General features: G+C 30.2%; 1 protein-coding gene across 1 annotated transcript in view; it reads left to right on the top strand.

The window, feature by feature from the left end:
• LOC148275291 (glutathione S-transferase 1-like) overlaps positions 1-27,083 on the top strand; it is a 29,636-nt gene that overhangs the window by 1,640 nt on the left and 913 nt on the right. The window contains exons 2-4 of the mRNA XM_088235925.1: positions 1,697-1,843; positions 23,538-23,738; positions 24,715-24,834. Of these exons, the coding sequence (XP_088092051.1) occupies positions 1,703-1,843; positions 23,538-23,738; positions 24,715-24,834 (462 nt within the window). The 5' untranslated portion in view covers positions 1,697-1,702. The remainder of the gene's footprint in view (positions 1-1,696; positions 1,844-23,537; positions 23,739-24,714; positions 24,835-27,083) is intronic.

The following is a 27,083-nucleotide window of genomic DNA, read 5'->3' as shown; positions in this document are numbered from 1 at the left end:
ATAATCAAATATACAAAATAGTGATATCATTAAAATCAACAAAATAATAGTAAAATATAGTAGTATTAAAAAAAAAAAATAATAATAATTTAAAAACACAAAATAAGAGCATGATTTAAATCATCAAAAAAAGAATATATACATATAAAAGCATAATTGAAATGATAATTGAGTTATGTTTTCTAGATATAGCTACATAATATAATATATAAATTATTTTAATTAAATTACAAATTTAAAAGCTTCAATTAAATTAACTTAACAATAGAATCACCATGTAAAGCGCCCTTGAGGTATTTTATTACGAAAATGGCGCTATATAAGTTATCCATAATTAATTAATTAATTAATTAATATGACGAAGATAATAATAATCGTCGTTTGAGTTGATTTCATAGATGGGAGATGTTGTATCACACAGACTACGGAAAACATTAGCAATTTGTAGTATTTTTATTTTATTTATTTTTATTATTTAATATACACGGCATTCATTTCCTTTTATCTTACAAAGATACTTATTATATTTAAAAGAATATCACCACTTCAATATAATGTAAAAAACATTAAAATCTAACTGAAAAGTATTATGTTACATAAAAACTAAAACACAGTAGTTTCGTATAAAGAACATATTTAGAAATAAAAAAAATAATTAAACAATGTGCGCAGATAAAGTTTTAAAAAGAAAATATTTTTTATATGTTTTTCTTTAAGAGGTACAAAGTATAAGTATATGAAATACAAGAAAATACTTGTCTCAAAAAAAAAATCAATTAAAGTAATTAAAAAAATAAGTAAACGCGTAAATATGGTACACAAAAGTAAACATAGAATACACTTTAATAAAAAAAAATGTAAATTACTGTTTACCATCTTTGAAATGATTTATATAAACTATATGTTACGTTAAAAATATCAGCAACGTCGGAATAGTTATTGCCGAGTACATGGAGTCGATTCAGAATAGCATTATATGAGTATACTGTCCGCGAATATAAACAGGGTGTTCTTTAAACCTGTCACATATGAAACCACGATGATCAGTATGGGCAAGAAGACATTTTAGCATATTTAAAAACATATTTAGAACAAAGAAAATTTAAAAAAAAAAATGGTTGCTGACTTCTGCAGGGGAGAAGTGAGGGGAGCGCGGCGCAGTATCAGACTCCCCCCTCTCCCTCCTCTTTTCGCCCCTGCAGAAGTACGCAACCATTTGCTTTTTTTCGAATTTTTATTTTTTTAAATTTTATAAGTTTAAAAAAAATATTTTAATGTGCCAATACGTCTTCTTGCTCATACTGATCATCGTGGTTTCGGATGTGAGAGGGTTTAATGAACAACCTGTATATTTAAATTTATTTCAACAGAGAGGGAAATTTTTTTTGAGAAGGGAATATGGAAGTCTAGGCATTTACAGGGCTTATGACCTGTCATTGGCTGGTTTAAGTGGCCACTTTACACACTGTGTAACATTCACAGTATATTACTCATAAATATCATATTATGCACTATGTAGGTATAAATTTATGGTATTTTTTGTAGCTTACCTGTAAGTCAACTCGCCGTTCGCACTGATATAAGGTTGTCGCTAACATAGTTCATTCAAATATCATCGCCGGTAAATATTTCAGTATTAAAAATAAATATACCTCATTTGACTATGCTTGATATTGTCAATTCTGACTTATTTCAGAACAAAATGCGTCCAATTTTGTATTTCATGGATGTAAGTCCACCCGCAAGATTCGTTCTGATGACAATACAAGCTCTAAAGTTGGATGTTCAGCTCAAAGAAGTCAACATATTTAAAAATGAACAGAATTCTCCGGAATACGCTAAGGTAATAAATGTTATAAAATACTAAGACTTGTATATAACCACTTACCGACTTTTCTATGTCTACCGGTTTCGAGACACACCCGTCTCTTCGTCAGGACACCAATTGAACGTAGTTATGCAGAAAGCAGCCAGTCCACAATTTCGGAAAAATGAGATATTGATGTTATCGGGTGCAGTAAGGTCGATTCTATGTTCTGCTAAAAACAGCCGGACCGTTTTTTTACAAAAAAACTGTATTAATCACCTCCGGAAAAGGGTGTCGATTACAAAAACAGCATTTCTCAATTTGCAGAAAACACCCACAAAACTAGAAAAATCTTATGGTACTTTAAATTTTTTTCAAACTGGTCAAATACACAATAAGATTCTTGTTTGTAATATATAAAAAGACTTATGTATTCATTGTTTATCGTTTGTTAAAGTCAAAAACATTCAAACTATTGTGTTGATTTTATAATTCACTCTTTTCACAAAATGGCTATTATTTCAGTTTCACTTTTCTATATTTCAAACCAACATGCAAAACCCACTATACACCTTCACCATAATTGTTGCACAAAAATATAAAACCAACACGACATGCATTTTAATAAGCACATGCACTGATTTTTTATTCCTTTTTCTTCCCTTGATTCGTCTTTCTCTTTCTTTTCAAACTCATTATCTGATCCCATATTTTCCTTATCATTTAATACGTATAACATAATGTACTTAACAAAAAAAAATTGATATGTGCAAGCTATATCTCCCAATTAAAAAACAGCTGTTATTTTTGATTAATTAGGTTTTTTTTAATATTTTATTTTAACATGCATATGTATCTTTTAATATATATTTATGGTATTTAGTACAAAATTTTGACCAATCTCTCCTTCCGACCAGTCTGTTTTTTGGTTGGCTGCAAGATATTGCTTTTAGCAATAAGTCCACTAAAGTACATATTCTATGTACTTGAAGCTTTAAATTAATAAATAAATAAATAATAAGTGTGGCGTAGAACATACCGAGGTAAGATACAGATAGTACAGAAGTTAAGTATACTGTCTCGATATACACAGATGAAGATAGCGTTCATAATCGAGGCACTGGTCTAGACCATAGTTGTTTCCCCATAGTGCATGTTTGTCCTAATCAGTGCATGCGCTTATTAAAATTCATGTCGTGTTGGTTTTATATTTTTGTGCAACAACTATGGTGAAGGTGTATGGTGGGTTTTGCATGTTGGCTTGCATGTTGGTTTAATTGGTGTCCTGACGAAGAGACGGGTACGTCTCGAAACCGGTAGAGATAGAAGAGTCGGTAAGTGGTTATATACAAATATTTAATAACATTTAATCAAATGTTTGACCACAAAGTTAATGCTAATAATAATAAGTATTTTATCGATATGTATTTTTAAAAATACATTACATGTAATAACTTATTAATATTATAGTAATTTTCTTAGGTTAACCTTTTCTTTTATTTCTTTCTTATTTTATTTACATTTTTTAGATCTTAATTTTAATAAGTACTTTTATATATATATATATATATATATATGTTAGGATAATTTATATAGCGCCGTTTTTGTGAAAATCACCTCAAGGGCGCTGTACAATAAAGAAATATCCCAGCACGTCTTGGAGCTACAGAGCGCATGGACGGTTAGGATTCTAGTTCCTCATCTCCAATTATGATACATAACAATTTTCATATGTAGGAGCTAGATTACAGCGCGTCTTGCAGCTACAGAGCTCATGGACAGTAAGAAATCTAGCCCCTATTTACATTTTTTAATAATATTTTATTTGACAGAGAAGTTTAGAGTTTAAGTGATTATTTAAAAAAATTTAATGGTCAGCGCGTTTGCCAATCATCCAAAAGGCCTCGGGTTCGATTCCCGACATGGTCGATTTTAATTTTCTTATTATTTTTATTTTTCTGTAGATATGAATTGAAATTTTCGATGTACTTTGAATTATTTTTTAACGTGTTTTGATTATATTTATGAGCACACACTATTAAATATATTCTAGTAAATTGCTATTCTTTAATTTAAATTGTATTATTTTACTCCATTTTAATACTTAAAAAAAAAAAAATTCTTTCATCTATTTTTGTTTGTTCATTATTCTAATTTATTTTCTAACTGTAAAAAAAAATATATCTTTAAACTATTTTTATCTGTTCATTATTTTCATTTATTTTATGTTCATAATTTAATACGTAAACGTATCTGTACTCTTTTTATCTGAATATTTATTAAAACTAATTTTATTGATTTTTATTTTTATTTATTAAGGAAAAACAACAGTTGTTTTATAGGAATACAAAATATAAAAATAGTACATACATCCGGTTAAAGTTTTACACAAATATAATAAGAGAACATGTTACACAGTAAAGAGAAAAATAATATATTATATAAGACATGAGAGAAAAAAAGAGCTCGTAAGAAGGTTAAGGGTTGAGGAAATAGAGTGGAGGAGTGGAGGAGAGGGATTTTCATAATATAGTTGACCAATTCAAAATTTTGATTTAATAAAATAAACATATTTAAAGGAACATAAACTTATTACACCGACAAATGTTTTATTTTACAGTGTTTCAAAAGTTTTTATACAGTATTATATCTGTACTCTTTTTATTTGATTATTAATTAAAACTAATGTCTGATCACCCGATGACAAACTATTATTGAATAGTTTATCGGGACAAAATATATTTATTTACTTTGTTATCTTTATAATGTATTAATTTTGTAATAATGTGTATTCAATAAAGACTATGAAAAAAAAAACACGGCGGATTTTTAGTCCCGACACTAAAGGTTGATTTATATGATTCATCCCTGCCCTAATTTATTTAATTAAGACAAAATCAGCTGTGCTGTGGGTGTTTTTTTTTATCAGGACAATGCTTCAGCATACATGGCGTTAGTGTCCAATGGCTGCTATTCACGAAGCTCGGTTTATTTATGTATTTTATTTATTTATTTTCGTTTTTTGTTGCCGTGGTGTCGGGCGATGGTTTGTTGTCATATATTTGCCTGTCGCACCTAAAAATTTTTAAACCTTTTTATGTTGATTCATTTACATTTAATTTATTTTGCTTATTACTACTAGTGTTTACACGTATGTTTATTTTTTAACTATGAATGGTATATTTTCTAATTTATATTTGTTCTTCATTTTTTTTATTATTATCGGTACATTTTCGAATTTTTATTTATGCTTCAATTTTTGTTATTATCGGTATGTTTTCCAATTAATGTTTAATTTCTTAATTACTAATGCTATATTTTATAATTTGTATTTACGCTTCAACTTTTATTATTATCGGTATGTTTTCCAATTTATATTTATGTTTAATTTCTTAATTTTTTAATTACTAATGCTATATTTTATAATTTGTATTTATGCTTCAATTTTTATAATTATCGGTATGTTTTCCAATTTATGTTAATGTTTAATTTCTTAATTACTAATGCTGTATTTTATAATTTGTATTTATGCTTCAATTTTTTTATTATTTTCGGTATGTTTTCCAATTTATATTTATGTTTAATTTCTTAATTACTAACGCTTTATTTTATAATTTGTATTTATGCTTCAATTTTTTTATTATTTTCGGTATGTTTTCCAATTTATATTTATGTTTAATTTCTTAATTACTAACGCTATATTTTATAATTTGTATTTATGCTTCAATTTTTATTATTATCGGTACGTTTTTTTATTTATAATAATAATTATTATTTCTAAACTATTAATGGATATTTTCTAATTTATACTTATGATTTAATTTTTATGTTTTCTAATTTATATTTATAATGAAGTTTTTATGTTATTATTATTTTTTGAATTTACTAAGCATCATTTAGTGAAATAAAAAAAATACACACAAAAAAGAAGGTCCTTCCTAAACACAGGAATTTCTTAGCTAGTCGGGACCTGAAACAAAGAAACTCTGTACATTTTAAAACTGTGAAATACATAAATAAATAAACAAGACCATTTACATGGCTCCTGGTCCTGGGGGACTGTGTCAGTTCTCAGCTCTCACTGGAGTATTTTTGTCTGTCTATATTTTGGTTATCTATTTACAAATTTAAAAAGCACTGAATCTTCTAATTACGACTACGTATAAGAAAATGTACCATACAAATGAAAAAAAAACAAAAAATAGTTTTGTTTAAACGTAAAATAGTATATACAGCCACGAGGTACCATTTTTTAAATAAGCATAGTTGTATTTGAACTCTTAAAAGACTGTGGTAAATAATTCGTATGCGCGCGGTGATGTAACATCGTGTTACTACTAGAAAAAGACGAAATATCCTACAGTTCAATCTTTTGAAAAAAATGACATGGAAACATACTGGTAATTCATTATTTATACAAATAAACATATAATATAGCCCTGTTACAGCAAAATAAATTTAAACTCATGAATACGCCGCCTCGTCGGCCTCGTAGTGTAGTGGTCAGCGCGTTTGCCTACCACGCAAGACATCTCAGGTTCGATTCCCGAAATGGTTGATGTGAAATATTTATTAAAAAGGGTGTTTTAACACGAGAATATTTCATAGTCCCTGGACTGGTACCTGAAGCGTAAGACTGATCATCTTAACTTCATGTGACAAAAAATGATCAAGATACCTTATGCACAATTAGGTGCGGAAAGGGAAGGATGATGATGAAATACGCCGCTCATATAACGCGCGTGCGTCCCCCATCACTGTCATCAACCGTCTGAATCTGTTTTATTCAATACTCGCCACAGAACAGCGTCTCTGCCTTTCTTGTTATGAGTTGTATCTTTGTGCTTTCTCTTAAACAGATGTGTTGCTGAATTAGCGGACATTCATTCTTCGCGTAGCAAGGATAAATATTCTTGTATTAACATCCAGCATAGTTGTACAAATTTTACTTTTCAAATCCGGTGAGAAAATGTCCATTTAAAGATTACAAAAACTACGACTTGATCATTTAAAAAAATAAAAAGGAAATATTAAGTCCTGTATCCTATGTCGACTAGTGTGACATCACAGTCACACAAGACTTAAAAAACAACATCGACTTAATAGAGATTCGTATAAAAGTTTTTGTTAATTTCCTCTAAAAATAAACAAAATCACGTGTACGTATGCATAATTCAATTTCATAACTTGTCCATTTTAAGTAAACCTATTAACTGGTAAATATTGTTCGATTAATCCCACGCAGTAATGTATTTCGTTATCAAATAATTCTATGAGTTTTCAATAAGTATTTTCCGAGAAATGGATTATACCAGAAATGATTTCGCAATTATATTTCACAAGAAATCGGAAAATAAATGTTGGAGAATCAAAATGGATTTTGCTATTTACTGAGTCGTATTTATTTCTTGCAAGGTTATTATTAATTCATACGAAATAAAATTGATCACCATAATTATCAAATCAAAATCAGACAATTAATTTTATTTCTTTTTTTAGTACTGTAGAACAGCTTTTATTAGCGCTTAAAGCTCTGGCTCAAAAAATACGTAGAATTAGACCTAGTTTTAAATGTTGCCTTTTAGGCACATTTGTGGGTTTTATAATTTTTTTTTTAATACCACAATATGCTCTGAAACATGGAAAGGTGTGTTGTAGAGTTTCTTTGTACAATGTTTCATGATTTAACTAAAGAAAATTATATGTAAAAATTACTTTTCACATAATTGATAATTTAAAATACTATTGGGTCTTATCGGACCCATCTCCGGTAGGTACAAGTTAATTGAATTTTTAAAGACGACACAATTTTTTCTAAGCCACAAAAATTTCATTGATTATGTTAGTGTAATAACTTGGAGTTGATGAAAAATGAATTATTTACTCGGTTCGTACAGAGAAGTATATGAATAAATAAGTTCCTAGATGCTAGCTGATTGATGGCAGAAGTAAGGGAAGACCAGCCTGGCGTCAGGCACCGGCTGAAACACTAATTACAATTACAATTACAATTAGGTTTACAATAAGTTGTACAAATGTATAATTAGCATTTCATTAAAAAAAACTAAAATATTTTAACACGAATATTGTAAATTAACAAATTACAACAGGGATGGAGAATACCTTAAATAAGGGAATATGGAAGTCTAGGCATTTACAGGGCTTATGACCTGTCATTGGCTGGTTTAAGTGGCCACTTTACACACTGGCAATGGATGTTAAAACATAGGCAAAATGATGAATATAACACAGTGTGTAAAGTGTCCACTTAAACCAGCCAATGACAGATCATAAGCCCTGTAAATGCATAGAGTTCCATATACCCTTATTTAAGGTATTTCCATCCCTGTTGTAATTTGTTTATCTTAATGACTCCCGAGGGGGTGAAATCCAGTCTTTTGTCTACAAACATTTGGACAAACTCAAATATTGTAACGAATATTATAGGTAAACTGTAAAAATGTATCTCAGGTAAAATATTTGGCCCATTATTACAAGAGTTTCCAAATAAACAAACCAGCCGCAGGATATTCGACGGAGAATAGCCTATTTCATACATTTCATCTTTATCTGAACGGCACGGTAAAATTGTAGTGGATTGATATTTATAAGATTCGTTTGTACCTATTTAAATTTGATAATGTTTATTTTATTTTTTATAAAACTCCAAAGATAATGATTTCAATAAAAATATCAACATTAACGCTTTGGTTAATATATTTTAAAAATAAGAAATATCAGCGTTCTTATTATTTAAATTTATTTCAACAGAGAGGGAAAATTTTTTGAGAAGGGAATATGGAAGTCTAGGCATTTACAGGGCTTATGACCTGTCATTGGCTGGTTTAAGTGGCCACTTTACACACTGTGTAACATTCACCATTCTGCCCAAGTTTGAACATCCACATTTCCTCAACTCTTCCATCTGTTGACTTTTGTGAAGTAAAAGAGCTGAAACCTTTATCACGTGGGTGAGATTCATCCGGCTGAACCAAATTACCTAATGGTGAATGTTACACAGTGTGTAAAGTGGCCACTTAAACCAGCCAATGACAGGTCATAAGCCCTGTAAATGCCTAGACTTCCATATTCCCTTCTCAAAAATTTTTCCCTCTCTGTTGAAATAAATTTAAATATGAACAACTCCCTAGGGAGGAAATCCAGCCAGTCTGCAAGCATTTGGACATAATCAAACATTGTTCTTACAATTTACTCAAATATTTTCATTTTGGTGACCATTTTCAACAAGTTGTAAATAACTCACTATTAGAAAATGGAAATCACGTTGGGTAGAGTGGTATTCGAACCTCGGACTTCTGATCCGTGAGTCCGCAACACTAGCCACGGGCCCACAACCCGATTCAAATAACATAGGAAAACTTAACAAAAGAGATATTAATGATAATTTTATCAGAATAATTATTTCAGTTTAGCGAGTACTCTGAGGTGGAAATCCTGCAAAAGGAAATCTACCGGAGATTAGTCAGATATTGCGTTTGCCAGGCATTACAAAATTAATTATTGTAAAATAATTCATATCGGTCCACTGTATTGTATTTTATCATGCCGTGGTGTGAAATGACCTTAAAAATATCGAAATGACCTTAAAATCTGAGAAGCATTCTTGGTTTGAAATGGGATTCCCATGTCAAGGATATTTATGGTAACACAAAAATACTTCCTTTCAAGGTAATGGCACTGTATGACATCACTAACACTATTTCAAACATCATAAACTTTTCTGCTCACACAAATTTAAAACTTACATTTAATCATGAAATTCACAACTATAATACACGACATGAAAAAAATCTTCACATTTCTAAATTTTGTTCCACGAAGTTCGGCAAAAAGTCTCTGGAATACATTGGTCGTATACAATTTAATAAACTGCCTGATGACCTTAAAAATGAAATGTCGAGTGGTAAATCTCAAAGACCAGAAATGAAGACCTATTTCTTGAATCTTTTTGAAAGTGATAGTTTTTAGCTCAGTTTCTGTGAATAGTCTATATATTGTGTTTTAGGTTCAAATGTTTTTCTTTTCTTTTTTAATATTAAGTTCACAGAATGTTTAAATGTTTTTATTTTCTTTTTTAATATTAATTTCACAGAATGTTTAAATGTTTTTTTTTTCTTTTTTAATATTAAGTTCACAGATTGTTTGAATGTTTTTATTTTCTTCTTTAATATTAAGTTCACAGATTGTTTAAATGTTTTCTTTCCTTTTTTAATATTAAGTTCATAGATTGTTAAAATTTGTTTAAATTTTTATTGTTTAAATGTATACTATGTATTGTTACAAGAAATGTACTATTTTTTTATGTACCGTCCCAAATGAGTTTTTTCGTACAACTCCTGGGAATATAATATCATGATATTCATGTCTTATATGTTTTATTAATAAATAAAAAATAAAAATATGGTTGAAGAAGAATAAACTTAAGCTGAATACAGATAAAACCAAGTTTATGAACATAAGAAATAAAAAAATCCCCATTTCACCAACAATAGTGATGGATGAAGAACTATTAAAAGAAGTGAAAAAGATAAACTATTTGGGGATTATTATGGATTCAAGATTGACTTTTTCCCAGAATACAAGATATGTGACAAATAAAATAGCAAAGAAGGTTTCTCTTATGGGAAGAATCAGAAGATATCTAACTGCTGATTTGTGCAGAATGATTTATAACTCCATTATTGTGCCTCATATAAATTATTGTAGTAGTATTTTGTTTTTGGCAACTGAAGGGGAAAAAAATAAACTTACTATTCTGCAGAACTATAAGAGTAATTTTAAGAAAGAATAGATACACTAGGATAAATTTGATGCTGAAACAAGCAAAAATTATGACAGTACGTCAACTAATATATTTTTAATGTAATGTTTTTTGTTCATAAAATGATTTATGGTTATACCTCAAAAGAGTTGACTCAAAAGGTTTTTTCTAATCAATGTGAACACGTATATAAAACAAGAAACAAACATGAAGTAAGACTATCATTTCGTAGAAAAACAAATACACAAAACTCGTTGATGCACCGAGCTGTACAGTTATATTATAAGGAAATACCATTAGAAATAAGAGAGAAAAAAATATTATTTCATCTAAATGTCAGTTAAAAAAACATGCATTTAGCAGATAAGTTAGTTTTTAAAAAATAATCTTATTCGTGTTAGCTTTATAGAAGTTTTCTTTTAAGTGTACGTATATTGTTTAGAAATGTTAATAGTTAGAATGTGTTTTAATAATAATTAGATAGAAGTTAATATTAGGACATTCATTTATTATGTTTGTACTATTTTAAGACAATTTTTAATGGGCCGATCATGCGATATCACGCAGTGGGCTCGTGGTGTGCACGTGCACAGCGGTCCAGTCTCCGTGAATATACGGTAGCTAAATATTGCAACCCTTAAAAACTCAAAGCATGACTTATCTGAAAAAAGCACAGTCCTTTTCTACGATTGCTGTTTTGCTGTGTTTTGTGCAATCTCATAAGATAAACGAGAGATAAAAATAATTCATATATCAATAAAATGACATTGAATTCGATAAATTTTTATAAAATATGTATGCCTTTTAAATCAAAGTGAGGTAACGTGTTTATGGTATTGATCTTGATAAGATGTACCTAGGTTGGTTGTGGTTATGTACATACGTCGTATAATTTAACAGGTTAAACGTTAATCTGCAACACAGGTGATAATGATTGATGGCAGGTGCAATATTGTTATCTTCAGACCTGAGCTATTTTTCCGTGTAACGGCGGCTCTACACTCCGGCATATACGTTCGTCAGTACTGTAGCTCAATCACAAATAACTATCGACGTGCTTAAAAACATGCTTGAGTATTTGAGCGATCACAATGAAAACAATAATGAACATGCTTAAGTTATCGCAGTCATAAGTCAACGCGTGTGTAATCTCTAAGTCAACGCTCGTGTCAGTTTGTTTTTTGTTTTCCTCGTAAATAAATACAGTTCACTGGCGAAAAATCAGCAATTACCATAAAAAAATAATACAATATATTGCATTTGCAAAATAGTAAGGAGTATCTAGGTACTATAAAAAAGTGAAAATTAAATTACGATTACCATAACAACTGTTTTTCTTGACATTTGGCTTGCCAACTGTTGGCTAAATGCAATGAATAGCATTATAAATAATAAATAAATAAATAAAAATACCAGTTTTGGAATATTTTCCATATTAACACCGGTGAAATTCAAATATATGATTACGCACCAGGATGATACGTCGCGAAACGTAAATATTTTTACATTTAATATTGTGTGTTTACGGATGTTGCATTGTGATTGCGAATACGATAAACAACTATGGTGAGATATTTTTATCACGTCGCTTATTAGCACGTCGATAGTTATTTGTTAAAAACCTAAATAAGATATTGTTAGAAATAGAATATTACAACCAGAATTATGTTCTTTAAAAAAGAATACAATTCTATAAAAAAAGGTTTCGACTAAATTTTTTTTTTTTTTAAGTATTACCAAAGGCATAATTTTACGTAGAAATAAAGGAAAATGTCAGAAAATGTATATGATTTAAAATAGTTGTATTTCTTTTTAAAAAAAGGTCAAATTTTTCCCCCGTTATTTTAATGATTTTAATTTATTATCTTTAAATTGTTACAACAAATTTTAGTTCAATGCTTGGTCTTTATATGAAAATCGAGATATCAAAGTTTAGTCTAAATTTTAAAATTGCGTAATCTGCCGGTCAAAAGATAATTGTATTTTAGCTATCTCAACTTTTCAAATGTATTTTTTAATAGAAATATCTTATTTATGTTTTTTTATTATTGCTTAAAAAAAAAGATTGAAAATGGAAAAATCGTTTGATTTTCCGTGCGTTTTACCCGACTACAGCCTTAACAGTATTATTTATGCGCCCTGACACAGACAAAACAAATCAACTAAAATTAAATAAAAATGTCTTCAACAATGATTGATTATGTCCAAAGGCTTGCAGACTGGCTGGATTTCCTCCCTAGGGAATTATTCATATTCAAATTTATTGCAACAGAGAGGAAAAACATTTTTGAAAAGGGAACATGGAAGTCTAGGCATTTACAGGGCTTCTGACCGACCACATAATAAAGGTCTCAGCTCCTTTACTTCACAAAAGTCAACAAATGGAAGAGTTGAGGAAATGTGGATGTTTTTAGTTTTAATTTTAGGCAGAATGGTGAATGTTACACAGTGTGTAAAGTGGCCACTTAAACCAGCCAATGACAGATCATTAATCCTGTTAATGCCTAGACTTCTATGTTCCCTTCTTAAAAATGTTTTCCCTATCTGTTGCAATAAATTTAAATAAAAATGACTTATTTAAAATTTAAAAAAAGAACTATTTGCGTTCTTACGATTTATCCAAATATTTCATTTTGAGGGCCATTTTCAACGAGTTGTAAAAAACTTACTACTAGAAAACGGGAATCGAGTTGGGGTAGAGTGGGATTCGAACCTTTGGTCCGTGAGTCCAAGACACTAGCCATGGGACCACAACCCGATTATAAATCCTTAATTATTGTTTTTTTTTAAACACTTTTAATTGCGGATATTCGCTGTTTGAATTATTCTCATTGACGCGATGGCGGCGTTAAAAAAATATGTACGAACATAATATCAATAGATTTTTTTCACTTCGCATTTTCCATTGATAAAAAGTTAAAAGGTATAAATCAGGAAAAAAGCCAATGTACCTACACAAAATTTAATGTGACAAGACTCAAATTGGATGGCTCCTCGGTAGGACATCAAAGGAGATAAAAATGAACGTAGTTATGCAGAAAGCAGCCAGCCATAGAAAAGGCACTTCTGGGAAACTAATGAATAATCGAATCTACCGAACAGTTGGAATGTTTTTTTATTTTGGATGTTTGTAGTACTAACTTTGTAGTTCATTGTTTTATTTTTATTTTTTTATTTCACACTTTATATCCATATACAATATATATACATATAAGGGCGAGCATATTGCCTTAAGGCAGTTTCTTCCTACCTACCCAAACCGTTTAGTTTGAGAAAATTACAAATACATGGACATATTGAATCTTACAATTTTATACAAAAATTTTAAAAAAGTTAAATATTTTAAAAAATTAACACTACTATGAAGAAAGGAGAGGGGATGGGAAGAAGGGATAAATAATAAATAAAAATAGCAGTTTTGGAATATTTACACCGGTGAAATTCAAATATGTGATTGCGCAGCATGGTTTTTATTTTTTGCGAAACGTAAAGATGTATGTAAAACATTTAATATTAGGTGTTCACGGATGTTGCATTGTGATCGCGAATACGATATAATGTATTATGTGTACAAAATAATTATGCAGACGTATGTTGTGTCATTATGTATTGACAATATTATATCTTTATATATATAATTCCTCTGTACGTGTGATGTCACTGAACTCCTTCTAAACGGCTTAACCGATTTACGTCCGGTTTTCAGATAAATATATATGTTTGCACTGTGCGATGCAGATATTAAAATCTTCAATCAATGTAAAAAAGAAGTTAGGAGCACAAATGTTTTATTCATCGATCTACCAGGGTTGCATTCGAGGAGAATGCATTAACAAAAAAATGGAAAGATGTTGTTTTTTTGTATCTGAAAAAGTTTGTTTTTGAACGTTTACAAAGAGCATTTATTTTTTGTGGATCTCAATCAGATTCTTTCTTTAAATTCCTTACAATTTCTACCCATTTATTTCTTTTTACTGGATTTTTGGTAATACTTAAATGATATTTAATTCAATACATTTTTAAAAATCGTATTCCTACATAAGTACACCCTTCTGTTGGTGAGAAAACTGAATTTTGTCGTTTGCAAAAAGAATGCCATATTTGAAAAAATATTTATTTTATGTTTTGGAATTTGACCATAAACAAGTACCTACTTAAATTCGATATTTGAATATTAACCATTTTTAGTTTTGGAATTTAATCACAAACAAGTACCTAGGTACCTTCTTATCAATTAAAAGTTTTTTTCCAAGGCAAGCCAATGTTCGGGCAGGACTACGTCTGTCAGATCAGCTAGTTATATTTTAAAATACACTAGAACTTCAATTATCGGGATCACTGCGATGAATGTGGAATAACTGGTGAACGACCAATACCAATATGTATGTATAAATGTAAATGTAATAAGTGGCATAATGTATAAAGTATTAATGATATGAATAAACTTGATATGTATTTATAAAATTTCATACGAATACGTAAATGCGCATATATACATATATATATGTGTGTGTGTATGTGTGTATGTATGTTTGTGAATGCATTACAAGTGCCCCGACTCAACATGGATTTTTTAGAGAGTCGGGGCAAGTTCACAGGCATGGGTCGTTCCGGTTGTGTCGCTTTAAAAGGTGTCTCTGTCGCTAATCAATGTATGTGCAATGTTATAAATAAATCATTTAAAAAATATCAAAAATAAAAAAAATTGATCCGGACCCCATTCGGATAATCGAAAATTCGGATAACTGGATTTTTTCATAAAAAAGGATCTATTTCAATTAATTACTGTATTTATGTTGAAAATGAGAATGATTGAATGGAAATGAAAAATAAGCTTTTAACAATGTTTGATTATGTCCAAATGCTTGCAGACTGGCATGTTACACAGTGTGTAAAGTGGCCACTTAAACCAGCCAATGACAGGTCATAAGCCCTGTAAATGCCTAGACTTCCATATTCCCTTCTCGAAAAATTTTTCCCTCTCTGTTGAAATAAATTTAAATATGAACAACTCCCTAGGGAGGAAATCCAGCCAGTCTGCAAGCATTTGGACAAAATCAAACATTGTTGAATTACTACCTGGTAAAAGAAGAAGTATAAAAATTGGAAAATTGTTTTCAGGCGTTGCCTAGTAGGTGATTTGGTTCAGCCGGATGAATCTCACCCACGTGATAAAGGTTTCAGCTCTTTTACTTCACAAAAGTCAACAGATGGAAGAGTTTAGGAAATGTGGATGTTCAAACATGGGCAGAATGGTGAATGTTACACAGTGTGTAAAGTGGCCACTTAAACCAGCCAATGACAGGTCATAAGCCCTGTAAATGCCTAGACTTCCATATTCCTTTCCCGAAAAAATTTTCCCTCTCTGTTGAAATAAATTTAAAAATGAGCTTTTAATTCATTTGTTAAAAAGGCAACACTTTTACATGTTAAGCGTGGATACAAGTGCCGTACAATTGTACAGTTTGTACGTACTGTACTGTAAATGAAAGTCATTGCTTGCTGAACATCTTGGTCAAAGTAAGCTGTTTGACTGTCATCATCCGTTTTTGGGAAGCCAAGTCGTTATTTAGCGAATCGCGGTACGACTTAAGAATAGTAGCAAAAATGGGTGATTTAACTGTCAACTGTCTTATGTATGCTGATGATGCCGTGCTTCTTGCTAACAACAAAGAGGAACTGCAATTCTACGATGTACGCAAGGGAAGTGATTTGCTAATGAATGTCGATAAATCGAATGTGATGGTTTTTTGAAAGATATGAAAGTATGACTAAATGTGAAAGCACTGTGAATGGGGTTATACTAAAACAATTAGATGAATTTGTGTATTTGAGGAGTATGTTTACTTGGGATGGAATCACCGAGAAAGATTTCGAAAGGAGGGTGAGTGCCGGGAACAGAGTGAACGGTGCCCTTAAATTAACTTTGGCAAATAAATGTTTGTCGCAAGAGGCAAAATTAGCAGTTCACAATAGACTCCTGGTCCAGACCTTGATGTATGGGAGTGAAGTATGGACTTGGAAAAACAGGGATGAAAGTAGGCTGAATAATGCCGAAATGCGATCTCTCAGACGAATGTGTGGTAAAACTTTATACGATAGATGCACAAATGTTAAGATCCGTACATTAAACTTAAACTTAAACTTAATATATATGTATATGTATGTATAAAATATAATATAAATATGTATGTGCGAATATATATGTATGTATGTGTGTGAATGTATGGTTATGAATGCATTACAAGTGCCCCGACTCAACACGGATTTTTTAGCGAGTCGGAGCAAGTTCACAGATATGGGTCGTTTCTGATTGTGTCGCTATAAACTGTGTCTCTATTCTTAACAAATGTATGTATAATGTAATTAATAAATAAATAAATTATGCAAGGCTGAGATAAGCATTATCGACAAAATTAAGAAAGGAGCTCTGCGTTGGTTTGGACATGTAGAGCGAATGGACAGCGAAAGAATGACTAAAAATATTTACGATGCAAATGTTGATGGATGCAGAAATAGAGGAGGACCGAGAAAGACATGGCATGACCAAATCCAACAAATACTTGAAGATAGACATGTTAAAAGTCGGAATAATCGGCACGCGTGCATGAGAAGATGTATAAATGTAGAGGAAGCGAGATCTGTATGCAAAGATAGAGTGATGTGGCGTTCTATCCTCTCTGCCTACCCTTACTGGGAAACTGCGTGATTTTTTTATTTATTCTGAAAGTGGTTCGGATGTTTAGAGTTCGGATAGTTGGAGTTCTACTGTAATATATAAGGTTAGTTAATTGTAAAGAATCACTTAACGAATTTGTTACTAGAACTTTAAAAATAATTTAATTGTGTTGTAAAGAAATTTTGGTGAATTTTTAAAAGTTCTCGAAGTCTGGCTGGCCACACAATCTAAAATATGCATTTTGCAAAAAACGGCTAGATGTAATATCTTATCAAACCTCCAAATGTATAATAAGGTGACATTCATTTTCGTGACATTTTGAAATCATGACATTTTCAGAAGGTGATTATTAGTTTTTTTGTATGAAAGCGGTTTGGCTGTTTTAAGCAGAACGTGGAATTGACCTTTCTGAACCCGATAACACCAATACTCCAATTTTTCTAAATTGTGGACTGGCTGCTTTATGTACAACTACTTTCAAATGCCTTGCGTTCATAAAGATAAATGGGCGTGATGGCCAATTCTATTTTCGTATTATGTCGTTTGAACGGATCAATAGATATTTTAAGGATTGCGAAAATTTAAAATAAAATATGTTATTCTAGGCATAGTTTGACCAATCGTTGGCTAATGTGATCATTATCTAAAGGTAGAATTACCCTGTTCTGCTGTGTTTAACAATATATAAGTATACAGAAATATTTCTTTGTTTGATTTAATAAATATAAAATATATGTTCAAGGCTTACAATGAATAAAATGGGATTTTTCTGCTTTTAATAGGCTTCTTCGTATTTTATAAGTGTTGGGATCAGAAGGGAGATTTTATAGTGGCTAATCAGGAACTTCTCTAGCATTTGCTCAAATGAAGAGGAAATGAATTAAAACTTTTCAGAAAAATCCGACCTGTTGACAATCATCGCCGGGCCTTCAGTTCCACTAGAAGAGTGTTCGAAATTTTGAGTCCTACTTTGATTATTTTTTTTCAACGTCTTGCACTAACTTGACCATGTAAGAGATACTACTCTCATGTGTTCTCCTGTGTTGTATTGAGGTCTGGTCTGTCGTGACGTCCCGTTAAGGTAGTAGTTTTGTTAATTATTGTGTCGTGTTGAAGAGTGGTAAGGTGTGTTGAGGGCTCTTCTATCGTTTTCATTAATCATTCATCGTGTTTGCTTATCTTGCTTAACGTGCATGCGTAGCTGTGAACAGTGACTCAATACGTTAAAGCTGTAGTCTGGTAAAACGCACGCAAAATTAGGAAATCATACGATTTTGCCATTTTAAAACGAATGTTTTTTTTTAATCGCGCAATAAATAAAAAAGCATAAATTAAATAGAAACAATATTTTTTTAATGTATTTCTGTTAAAAGATATACTTAAAAGTTTTATGTAACTAAAATATAATTACTTTTAGAACGGCAGATTACGCCATTTTAAATATAGACTAAATTAGGTATCTGGGATCTCAATAAAAACTAAGTATCGAACTAAAATTTGCTGTGATAATTTGAAGATAATAAATTGAACATGAAAGCGGTCAAAGCAAAATTTAGATTTTTGTTTTATTGAAAAGAAATACAAGCATTTTAAATTACATACATTTTTGTGACATTTTCCTTTATTTCTACGTAAAATTATGCCTTCGGTGATACTTAAAAAAAAAAAATATTTTAAATATTTTAGTTGAAATCTTTTTTTACAGAATTGTATCCTTTTTTAAAGAAGATAATTCTGGTTGTAATATTCAATTTCTAACAATATCTTATTTAGGTTTTTATTACCTTCATTCCGGCCTTTATCAGTACTCTCAATTATTTCGGAATTTAATTTGACTTCAAAATTTACTTATTTTTCTCTCATATTTTTAATAGACTTTCATGAAAAAAAGTGCAAACCTCAAAACGATTAAAAATTTTAAAAATCATAATTAAAGGAAAAATTGTTTGGTAAAACAATTTTTTTACACTTTTAATGAGCAAATAAACGTATCGAGGAGTTCTAGACCCGTCGGTATAAACCAATGTACTTACATCAAAATTTGATGGGGGGGGTAACGGTAGTAAATCTTCGGTCGGGAGACTATTATCTTTAACTCTGACGTCATACTGAAGCTATGTCATTTTAGAGCGTAGATATGTGTACCGTGACGTACGCTTCCCCTTGTTTCATTTCGATGTACCTACCCAAAACTTGAAGGTGGGGGGTCGGTAGTGTATCTTTGTAATGGCTAGAGGAAATTTATCTTCAACTATACCGTTATTTATTAGTTTAATCATTTTATTTTGGTTTCTGTGAATCCTTGTTGTGTCTGTCTTGTTAATGGATCCCTAAATGTTGATCATCTAGCTCAGATGTTACAATATACGCAAAATGGTGAACGGTCATATTATTACAGGTTTAAAACAGCATTGCAACGTTTATCATCTGGGTTAATGTTGTGTTAGTAAAATACATTTGACAGATGTACAACAAACATGTTATATGCACGTTAGAAATAAAAAAAATTTCAACATTCGTGAATGCTGATTCAATCAAATATGGATACGTTTTAAAAAATATTTTTTGGTGCGGCTTTCCAATAGCAAAAACACAAAGTGATAAAAATCTTTTTAGAGTTTGAACTATCATCAAAACATGTCTACAATCAATGAATAGGGTATTAAATTTATCTATTTCACAATCCCGACTGAATGAAATTATCGATGGAATTTCTGTTTAATATTTTAATTCGACTAATCAATTAAACTTAGCAAACGTGTTTCCGTTTTTAACAGATAAACTATTTTATATTTACGAATGTCGCAAAAAATTCAGTTTACATATAAATATATTAATATGTATGTTGAAAGATGGCTGAATATGATATTAATAATGATTTTGATAAAATTATAAATAAATTTATCAATAAAATTTCTTGGTTTTGTTTTTTTATTATTTTGACTAACGAGCGAAATGTGTATTTTTCACTCTGTTGTATTTCGCATGTGTTATTTTCCCACCTTTTTTATAATAAATGCTCAGTCCTAATTTCGGTCCAATAACTCCCGAAAATGAACTGTTTAGCAAACTAGTTGTAAATATTTATGTGTTCTGTCCCCTTATAATATTATTTGTCCCCTTATAATACTTATTTGATTTTCTTATCTCCAAAATATGTTAGAAATAGTATCAAAGCTGCAAACGTAGTAAACAATTCACCGGTCTTGAAGATGCCTACTTAGGCGAAAACGCTCAAGATTTTTTTTTGATAAATTTGTTTATAATTTTTTGAGTTTTTCTTGTTATTTTGATTGTAGTAAACATGGACATAATACGAGAATATTAGAAAAATATCATACACAACTTTCTAAAACAAGACAAGGACAGTCGAGACCAATAAACCAGGGACTGAAATTATATAATAAACTAACAGACAAAAGTAAACAAAAGACTCAGACAAACTTTTCAAAAGATGTAAAAAATATTTTTTGAACAACAGAGTATGAATAAAAAATGTATGTATTATTTTTGTAAAATGAATGTAATAATCCGTAAGGGTTGATAAATAAATTTTCAATTAAAAAACATTAAAAAAAAGTCTAGACATCTACAGGGCTTATGACCTGTCATCGGCTGGTTTAAATGGCCACTTCACTTTTTCATGAAGTTAAAGAGCTGAACATCAGCAGGTGAAAGAATAGAAGGAATATAGACGTTCAAATATAGGCAGAATGGTGAATGTTACACAGTTTGTAAAGTGGCCACTTAAACCAGCCAGTGACAGTTCATAGGCCATGTAGATACCTAGACTTCTATATTACCTTCTCTAAAGTGTTTTTCATCTCTGTTGTAATATGTTTTATCAAAATCATTCATTGTAGAATTTTATCAAGAAATACCATAAAAAACATCAATATTATGATAATAATTTGGACATATTGATTTTTATCACATAATTTTTCATTATTTTGTGTAAACATGCTTTGGTGAAAAAAAAACACAAACATATGTTCAATTATTTTTTAATTACGCCTTTTTCAGAGGCCATCAAAACACTTCTAAAAAATTTATACAAAATGACATGGGTATCATGTTTTGCCACCTTTCAGAAGGCATACTTTTGCTTAAAAAGCAAATCAACAAGACAGTCAGTGCTTATTTCTACCAGCTCAGGCAAATTAAGCGTATTCGAAAACATTTACCTAACGAGGCAGCCTGTCTTTTAGTGAACGCATTCGTGATATCAAGAGTGGATTATTGCAATGGAATATATGCTGGCTTACCCAAATATAAAATGGAGTATTGCAATACTGCAGTGCATTCTGAATGCAGCTGCCAGGTTAATCTTTGGTGCATCAAAGCACGATCACATTACACCGTTGATTCAAAGTCTTCACTGGCTACTTTTTCCAGAAAGGGTCGAGCACAAGCTGTGTCGGTTAATGTACAAGGCAATACGTAACACGGCTCCTCAATACCTTCAGGAACTCTGCGTTCCGGACGAGCTGGCAGATAGGCGCCTCACTCTCCGCTCAGCGTCCTGTTCTGCTGTAGGGAAGGTGATACAACCTCATTCACGCAACCAGAGTTCCAAATTTGGCGATAGGGCTTTTGCGATAGCCGGACCTTTGGCGTGGAATGCTCTACCTCCAGAAGTTTGAATTTGTGCAACAGAATCCCTTTCCAGAAAAAAAACTAAACTTGTTTATTTGTGCAATCGTTTTCTGACTTCAAAAGTGCTACTTTTTAGATGTAATTTTTTGAAGTACAAAACATATTATGTGTTTTACATGATTTATAAAACTTGTCTGTAAATAAATAGTAATAAAGAGTTAGCCGGTAATTTTTTTTAATGTACAGCGCCCTTGAAGTGATTACTCACGAAAACGGCGCTTTAAAAATTGTCGTAATTTATTATTATTATACTTCCCACTCCCTTCAAAAATCAAGAAAATTAGAATAAAAAAAGCGTTAAAAAAATTTTAATCTAATTATTTCGAGAGTTTCCTGTTTGTCTAGTTTATAGCCTTTAGGTTCAATATGAATTACAATAATATTGTTAATTAAATCGGCATTCACTTCGTTACACTTCATTATAAATTATTATTTTTATTATTATTTTTTATTTTTTTATTTTTTTTTTATTCAGGAAACATACAGTACAGTTACAAAGTTTAATATTTTACACATTTAGACTTAATTCTAATGGACCAGTGAAGTTTCCATATTAACAAGCAATTATATGTAAGGTTATTTATGAAAGTATAAAAAAGAGAAGGAAAAAGAAAACATAAATGAAAGTTGTTCAAAAATTTAAATTTAAGTGAAAAAAAGATATTTTAAGGTTTGTAGTTTGTAGTGAGTATTTACAAATGGAAATAATATTCAAATTGAAGAAAATTTGTAAGAGTAATTAAAAATTAAGAATGGAAATAAAGAATGAAAAACATGCTCAGATGTAAAAATAAAATAAAATAGTAACAACTTTTTTTTTTAAAAAAGGAAAAACATAAACACATATTTATTTTAAGGGATTCAAAGAAACGATGAGAAGAATCTTTAAGTGAAATATAATACAATAAATTTAGGTCGATTAAAAAAACATCTTCAAAATTAATGACACATTATAGTAAGAGCAGCAATATATTGATTTTATTAACATATATAATATAAGTAATTAAAAGTAGTTTAAAAGTATAAAAACATGCCAATGGCAGCAGAGAAAAGAACATAAAAACTTTGTTATTATTGTTGTAGTGGTGAGTTTTATATCACCCGTCGATAATAGGAGTACTCTCCCGAAACTGTAGTAATGTTCTTGTAAAAGAATAAAAATTGTGTAACACTAATAACAAAGTTTTATTTTCATAATAATTTGAATTATAATGAATTGTTTTTTTAATCGAAGGAATGTTTATATTCTATAAAATTCTTCTATAATATATTACAATGAACTTCCATCAAGAATTTTCACTTACAAAAATTATATGTATTACATGTTTATTTATTATTTATTGTAATTTTTTTTATAATTTAAAATTTTTTAAATCATTTATTGACAAAAAACCTTGCTTTTTTTTAATGAACTAAACCGATAGGAAAACGGTTTTCGGGTATGTGGAGGAAATACTTTTACAAAAGTATTTCACTGTCTATGGGCTGGCATCTCAAACGTAAAACTAATCACCTTACTCTCCTGTAACAGATCATCAGGATACGCCTCATTTGATTTAACAATGCAGTCTCTCTCGGAATAGCTACTTAATTTTTTTTCTTTCATATTTCAGTTGAATCCTATTTGCCAGATTCCTACCCTAAAGCATGGCCAGCTTATAGTAAGGGACAGTCACGCTATTTCTGCTTATTTGGTGAACAAGTTTACACCGGGGAACTCAGTTTATCCCAGTGATGCTGCAGCCAGGGCGAGAGTGGACCAGATCCTGTGCTTCAATATGGGAACATTCTTCCCAGCAAACTCTGCACTAATGGTAACTAAACCAATGTTAGATTGTAGGGCTCATAGTCCATAATCGATGACACACACGTGCTAAAACATTTCACCTAAAATAGAGCGATGACCGAAGAAAGCAGTGTCATTATTTTCTGTAGAATCCAATATCACATATAATACAACTCTATAAGTATTGGACATGAAATTGGTATCATCGTTCGGAAGTACATTCTCATCGTCCCTACCATAAACAAATGAACTACAAAAAAACGTCGCCTATCTGGTATCTTTAGACCACAGGTTCCGTCAGTCAGTCCAGCTCGACGACGTCACACAGTTCCAACATGTAGTTCAAGTGCAGTCTCTTCAACCCATCATCGGCTCGCGCTACACAACCAAGTGCTGTATCTTATTCGCCATGTAATAAATACGCATTAAAGAGCAACCTCGTGTCTTCTTTGTCAATCTCTAACTGGGGTAGGAACTTCAACTTTCAGCAACCTAAATCCAATAGATGGCTTCGGTAAGGCAATTTTCTTTACAGCGAACTCTAAACTTATGGTAACTGAAATATTGTTCGACAGTTTCAGTAAGAAAACTTTCTTTACGGGGAACTCTACTCTTGTGGCTATGGGGGTTAAAGTACAGTGATCGATGACAAATGAAATGAATGACGATAAAATATAGAGCAACGACCCCAGAAGCAATTCAGCATTTTTTCTATTAAATACTATACATTGTATTCTTCAAGATCAACAGTATTGCACATAAGATGTTAACGCAATAATGAAGGCAAATGAAATATTCAGAGCAAAGTCCTGGAGTACACAGTACTCTCTTCATAGTATTGTACAGATATTTAGTCAATTTTTATTTCTTAAAAAATATATACGTTTATCAATATTTTGTTCTATAATATTTTTTTCAGCCACCGGATATCCTCTCAAGACAGTTAATTATTTACGATATGTTGGTAAATCAAAACTAGTTTATTGATTATTTTATTTTTCCAGGAAGATTTCTTCCAACGAGGGTTAAAGACCCCAAATGAACAGAAGGCTGAAAAGATAAAAACTAGTTATAGGATTCTCAATTACTTTCTGGAGGAATCAAAATGGCTTGCCGGTAATGAGGTGAGTTGAAAATTTGAGTTATTAGGATAGCCGATTGAATTATTTCTGATAACTAAAATTTCTATATAAACAAATATTTATTTTTTAAAAACTTTATCAATCTATTATTAATATTGAAAGCATTAACTTTGTGGTCAAACATTTTACTAAATTTTATTAAACATTTGTATATAACCACTTGCCGACTTTTCTATGTCTACCGGTTTCGAGATGTACCCGCCTCTTCGGCAGGACACCAATTAAACCAACATGCAAAACCCACTATACACCTTCACCATAGTTGTTGCACAAAAATATAACACCAACACGACATGCATTTTAATAAGCACATGCATTGATTAGGACAAAAATGCACTGATTAAATTATGAAAATATTATCTTGTGTGAGAATTAATGAAAAAAGTAGAGGGGGTGGAGGGAGGGGATAAGCTTAATAGGTTTTTTAGGGTGACCATTACAGTGGAACATCGTATAAAGGACTATATTGGAAGTTTGTTTGATTATTGATCAAAGGAACATTATTTTTTAAAACTTTCCTTATGTGAAATATTTCCATATTATTTACTTTTAACCCTTTATTATTGGTATGTAAGATTTAACCTCTATTACAGGTTAGCTTGGCTGATTTATCAATGTAATAATAAAATTGAAGCTATAGTAAAAAAATTCCGGTTCTAAAACAAATAACCCTTTACTGATGAAATTTTTTGAAATGAGGTTTTATTTGTTTTAGCACTAGTGATCAGTAGCTCAATCACAAATAACTATCAACGTGCTAATAAGCGACGTGATAACAATTTCTCACCATGGTTGTTTATCGTATTCGCGATCACAATGCAACATCCTAATATTAAATGTCAAAATATTTACGTTTCGCGACGTATAATAAATTTAAAAAACAAAAAATCCTTGCTGTATATAAATTTTAAACTTAGAATCAGTCATGAATTTTTAAATTAAGATTTTTTACCAAAAATTAAATTTGTTAAAACTGAACGATAGAAGAAAAATTATAGACCTTTAAAATTTTTTCAAAATTATAAATTTAATATGGGATTGCCCTGAACTGTTATCTCTCATCAACTTCAGGGTGCCTGGAAGAATGACTAGACAGGTGCCACCGTTTTGTAGCAACAATTCACGGACAGTGTATACTTGTAATGCCGTATTAATAATAAGACTTCATAAACTCGGCAATGGTTATTCCCACGTATCTGATATATTTAGTGTAGGGTATTGTTCCTACAGAACAAACCTTTTGATCTTTTTCAAAGATGGTGAATGGTAATTATATTTATTTATTCATGCATTTCATAATATATACATATATATATATATTTTTGTGCACTTTGCCTAGCTGTGTGAAACAGTACTTATGATTTTCTTGTTGTTTTACTGTAGAATGTTTTACTATTTAAACTTTCTACAGAATATGCTGTATAATTGTAGGTTCATTTTTAAAATATAAATCTTGTATAATTTTTAGGTTTAATATTTTTTTTATAAATCTTGGGTATCAGGAAAATCATGTTTTCAAAAAAAAAAAATATTAATCCAAATATATTAATATTATAAATGCTTGTAAAAGGCAGATTTGCCGTTTATGTTAATAACATAAATAAATAAATAATCTTACTGCGCAATTACATATTTGAAATTCACCGATGTAAATTATTCCAAAACTACTATTTTTATTTTATATATTATTTATCATGCTATTTCAAATTACAAAATAACCACAACGGTGTATGTCACTCTCCAAGCTAAAGATGTAGTCTCTTTTTTAGAAAGTAGCAATTACAAGATTGATTTAATTTATTTATAAAAGTAGATTGTCATATAGATATTTAGATATTTTATTTTATTTGGAAATCAACAGTTCTACATACATATTTTTAGTATACAAACAGATATAGTGTATAAACTCAGAACTAATAACAGATTTCCACATAGTATACAAAGTTAGTAAAGAAAATATATTACATATCAAATAAATACATACAATTTATACATATAAAAATGTTATTTTCATGTACTCAATAATCTAAGATTTTTTAAATATTTATTTTAAGAACATTAAGATACTGTAAATTGGGCGGGATAAGGACAAAAATGCTTAAAGAGAGGAAAAGGAGGGGAAGGGAGATGTACATATTTATTATTATAATGTCTACTAAGTTACATAATACATTTTTAGTGTAAATTTTAAATCTGACAGAGTGATGTTTGTGTAATCTATATTTTTAAAT

This window comes from Micrasema longulum, unplaced genomic scaffold (assembly GCF_059751315.1).
Source record: "Micrasema longulum isolate JH-2025_06_02 unplaced genomic scaffold, ASM5975131v1 h1tg001467l, whole genome shotgun sequence".
NCBI classification, from domain to species: Eukaryota; Metazoa; Arthropoda; class Insecta; order Trichoptera; family Brachycentridae; genus Micrasema; species Micrasema longulum.
This window is presented reverse-complemented; position numbering and strand designations above follow the sequence as displayed.